This window comes from Limulus polyphemus, unplaced genomic scaffold (assembly GCF_000517525.1).
Source record: "Limulus polyphemus unplaced genomic scaffold, Limulus_polyphemus-2.1.2 Scaffold176, whole genome shotgun sequence".
NCBI classification, from domain to species: domain Eukaryota; kingdom Metazoa; phylum Arthropoda; class Merostomata; order Xiphosura; family Limulidae; genus Limulus; species Limulus polyphemus.
Window position 1 is genome coordinate 271,108 of NW_013665786.1, and position 3,867 is coordinate 274,974.

Consider the following 3,867-nt stretch of genomic DNA (forward strand, 5'->3'; position numbering starts at 1 on the left):
TTTTAACTTGCTGAATGATCTCTCACAGCTGGCGATGGAAACTGCGATGGTTAGCATTATCTGAATAGCAATGTTAAGATTGGAGAAGACGCTCTTATCTCCATACTGAACAATAAATTCGAGAATATCTTCAGGTCTTGATATTTTCATGTTTGCCCGACTTGATAGCAACATTCTACAATCCAAAATTTCTTCATATAGCTGTTGTCTATCAACATCAGAGCTGTACAATTCACCAAAATTTTCGCACTTCTTCTTTAGGTCGTTACTGTCGACGCCATAACACAGTCCTTCAACATCGAGAAGGAATCCAAACTTGGCGTCAGTGTCGTGCAAACGAGCGAAACTTTCGTCAATTTCTCTGTGAAGACAGTCGAGTGTTCCCTTCATGACTCTTTCCATTTCCTCCTTGGCTGTTAACCCAGCATCTCTCGAGTTCTCATCAGCCATTCGTCTCTGACGTCTTTCAATTTCAATATTCCATTCTTGACAGAGACCGAGTCCTTCTTCGAGTGACTCACTAACCAGCACTTCTCTTTCATCATCAAAATGATTTCGGAGGGCTTTCAAATCCAGGGCAACATTGTGGAAGTTCATGCTAGGATCCTGCAGCCTCTTTTGAATATAGTCAATGCGAATGAGTACTTTATTCCAAAATCCTAGCAAAGTCAGAAAATGGTAACTCAACATGCGATTATACAGCTGCCTTGCGTCACTTCTTGTTTCACTGGTCTCGTTTTCATTGTCTACCATATCCTGGAGAACTTGAAGTATCTCCTCAAGGTACTTGTTGACGGGCTTCACTGCTTCTGTCCTTGCACTCCACCTGGTTTTGGACTGCGACTTAACAACCACAGGCACGGCGTTTGGAGTTTTTCCTAGCGCTGTGTTGAACGAGAGAAGAACCCGTAGAAAGCTTCGATGATTCCAAAAAACGTGGACATCATTGTATCCTGCTTGGCTGCATGTACACCCACCAAATTGAGTGAGTGATTGTCGCAATTCACAAACATTGCCAGTTGTTTTTCTCACTTATTCTTTGATGAACACCACGTCTGTGTCCAGCCATCACAGCAGCGTTGTCATAGCACTGTGACCGATAATCTTGTAGCTATATATATATATATATAGTAGCTCTATTTTGCCCTTCTCCAGCTGTTTCAAGATGTCTTCAACCAAGCTCTCAGCATCCTTCTGTCTTATCTGGATAAAACCAAGGAAAGACTCTCTAACACGGACTATTTTCCTCTCAAAATCAGCTTCCACATACCTCACTACTTCTGCCATTTGCTCACGGTGTGCCTGATCAGGAGTCGAGTCGAACATGAGACCATAGTACTTGGCTTTATGTATGCTTCTCAGTAAACTCTGGTGAAAAGTGGATGCCATCATGTGGATGAATTCGTTCTGGACACCTGGTGAAACATAAGACGTGGATCCAGAATGACTTTCCACACGAGTGAGGTGTTCTTTCATGACAGGGTCAAAGATGGCCAGTAGTTTCAGTAAACCAAGGAAATTCCCACATTGGAGTCATCGTCTAGCTGAAGTGACTCCCTGTGTCCTCACAAAGCCAGGTTCTGAGTCGTAAGGAATTTTATGAAGTGATGGATTCTCGTCAAGATATCACGCCACTTACGCTTTTCCTTCTCAATCTGTGGCTGAAGTTCCGCATCAATAATTCCTCTGTTTTCAGCTAAATTTCTTTCCATTGTGTGAAGCACTCCCGATGATTCTTAGCATTTTCATGAACACTAATCCTTTCATGTGCTTTCCACTGGTTGTTTCCACTTTCCTTCTCCAATGAGGATTGATGGTCTGACCAGTCTCACTATGACCATTTCCCCATTTCCTCTTGAACCAAGTTTTGTTTATTGAGCAGTTATTTGTTGGTAGGAAAGGCCCCTCACCATTCTGGAAATACTTCGAACCCAGATTTATTATTTCTGTTCTCAACGTGTCAGGCAGAATTGCTTTTCCAGTATCCTTGTCGAATTTCAGAAGTCCAATGTCATGCTGTTCAATCACTTCTGGTATGATAGTTCGAGGCTCTTCGACACCATCCAGTTCACTAGGTTCAGTGTCGTCAGATAAAAATCTCGTCAATAAAGTCAACACCACCACCACCATCGTCTTCCCCTCCTGTCATGTCCACGTTCTCTCTGGCAGCCTCACTCTTAATCTCGTTATACTCGGATTTACCTGACTTGACTTTCTCCTCGTCTTGTGACGCATTTGTACTTGATACACCTTCGGATTCTAACAAACTTGTAGCTGGTGCAGGCGACTCTATGGAATGTGTCGAACTACTTGTTCCGGGCTTTTTAAAGAAATGCATGAACAACTTGCTCGACTTCTTGGCTTCCTCTGCCTCCAACTTTCGTCTCTTCTGTCTTTCAGCTCCACTTTCCTTCTTCTTCGTGAAGAAACATTTCATGGTCTTCTTGCACAATGCTCTGAAATAATGAAATGGCACTTTTAATAAGAACATTAAATTTCATAGATTTTGCACAAAATTCTAGATTACCTCTCTAGTTTGTGCAGGAGAATGGTCTTACTGCCAGTTGGCACTGAGCAGTGGTACTATGAAGTATGTGGTCATGTTGCTTCCAGCACTGTAGTTTTACCTAATAATTTATATAAGTGGTTTAACAATCCAGCCATCCTAATGCTTCTCACCCATGATAATCAAAGACAGATCATACATCTGAAGAAAATTCTTTTTTCACTATTCGAGGATGGCTTGTCTGACTTTAATAGAAACTGCTCAGTGGCACCCTCTTCAAGTGGCGACCAGGGTACGTGCCATACCTGCCATACCTTAGGTACTCCACTGGAGAGCAGGAGAAATAACAACTTGCCAAGTCTACACTTATTTAAGTTTTATTTGTTTTTCCATGAAGAGTCACGTGTATGCCAAAACCGTTTCTGTATATGAGGTTGAATAGCCTTTCGGATCTATGTTTTGTCTCCCATAAATCACCGCCAAAGATGCATTTTGTTCAATACCAGAACTCGTCAGTTGGGCTGGGAAAGGAAAGACAAGATTCTCTAAAATGCTGTTTATATATGCAGTGTAGAAATGAATAAAAACCGTATAAACCGAGCGCTTTCGAAAGGTAGACCTTTCTTCTTCAGTTTGCCCCTAAAGAAGAAAGGACCACCTTTCAAAAGCGCTTGGGTTATAGGGTTTTTATTCACTTCTATCAAGACCTCTTGAAGCTACTTGTTTTTCTAACATCATGTATATATATGCAGCGTAATACTATTTTCAGCTATATTTATAATCTTGCAATTTGTTTAGATGTTAGCAAGAAGGCGCATGACGTTAAGAGCAAGAAAGCCCTAGAAATATCTAGAACAAATGTAGAATATAAATAAAACTTTACGTGAAGTATCCAGGGGTTAATTAGAGAGTGAGTTGAAATATAGTCAAAGAGATAGTAGGGGGGAGTTATTTCAAGACAGGGAGTGAATCTGTCAGTGTTAGCAATCGCGATTACTTTGTACAAGTAAAAAGATTTGACTTACGTTAGATAACATCATTTGTAACGTCGGCTTACAGCAATTTATGGCATTGTACAAGTGTTCAACTTTGTAGAAACGTTAAAGTAGGAAATAATTTATTATCGTAATATTGATTGGACGTTGAATTATTTTCACCAGATACTGCTACAGAACCAGCCAACGAAAGAACTACACTACTACAATATTTAAAAGATATAGTTTAGATACTGATAGCTGTGAAGTCTTAGAAATCAGTATGTACATTACTGCAGATTTCTGAACTGGTGTTTTGCGTGCGGCAGAAAGTACTATCTCTCTCTGTTTTACTGTGGTTTGAAAGACAAGCTCATGTGTACGTCC

At 40.7% G+C, this 3,867-nt stretch overlaps 2 protein-coding genes across 2 annotated transcripts in view; one reads left to right on the top strand and one right to left on the bottom strand.

The window, feature by feature from the left end:
- Positions 1 to 1,476, bottom strand: part of LOC106478051 — a 2,914-nt gene extending 1,438 nt beyond the window's left edge. Inside the window, exons 1-2 of the mRNA XM_022381576.1 lie at positions 1,146 to 1,476; positions 27 to 884 (exon numbers count right to left, since the gene is read on the bottom strand). Coding sequence (XP_022237284.1) covers positions 27 to 884; positions 1,146 to 1,476 — 1,189 coding nt within the window. The remainder of the gene's footprint in view (positions 1 to 26; positions 885 to 1,145) is intronic.
- Positions 1 to 3,867, top strand: part of LOC106478060 — an 89,069-nt gene that overhangs the window by 15,199 nt on the left and 70,003 nt on the right. The window lies entirely within an intron of this gene.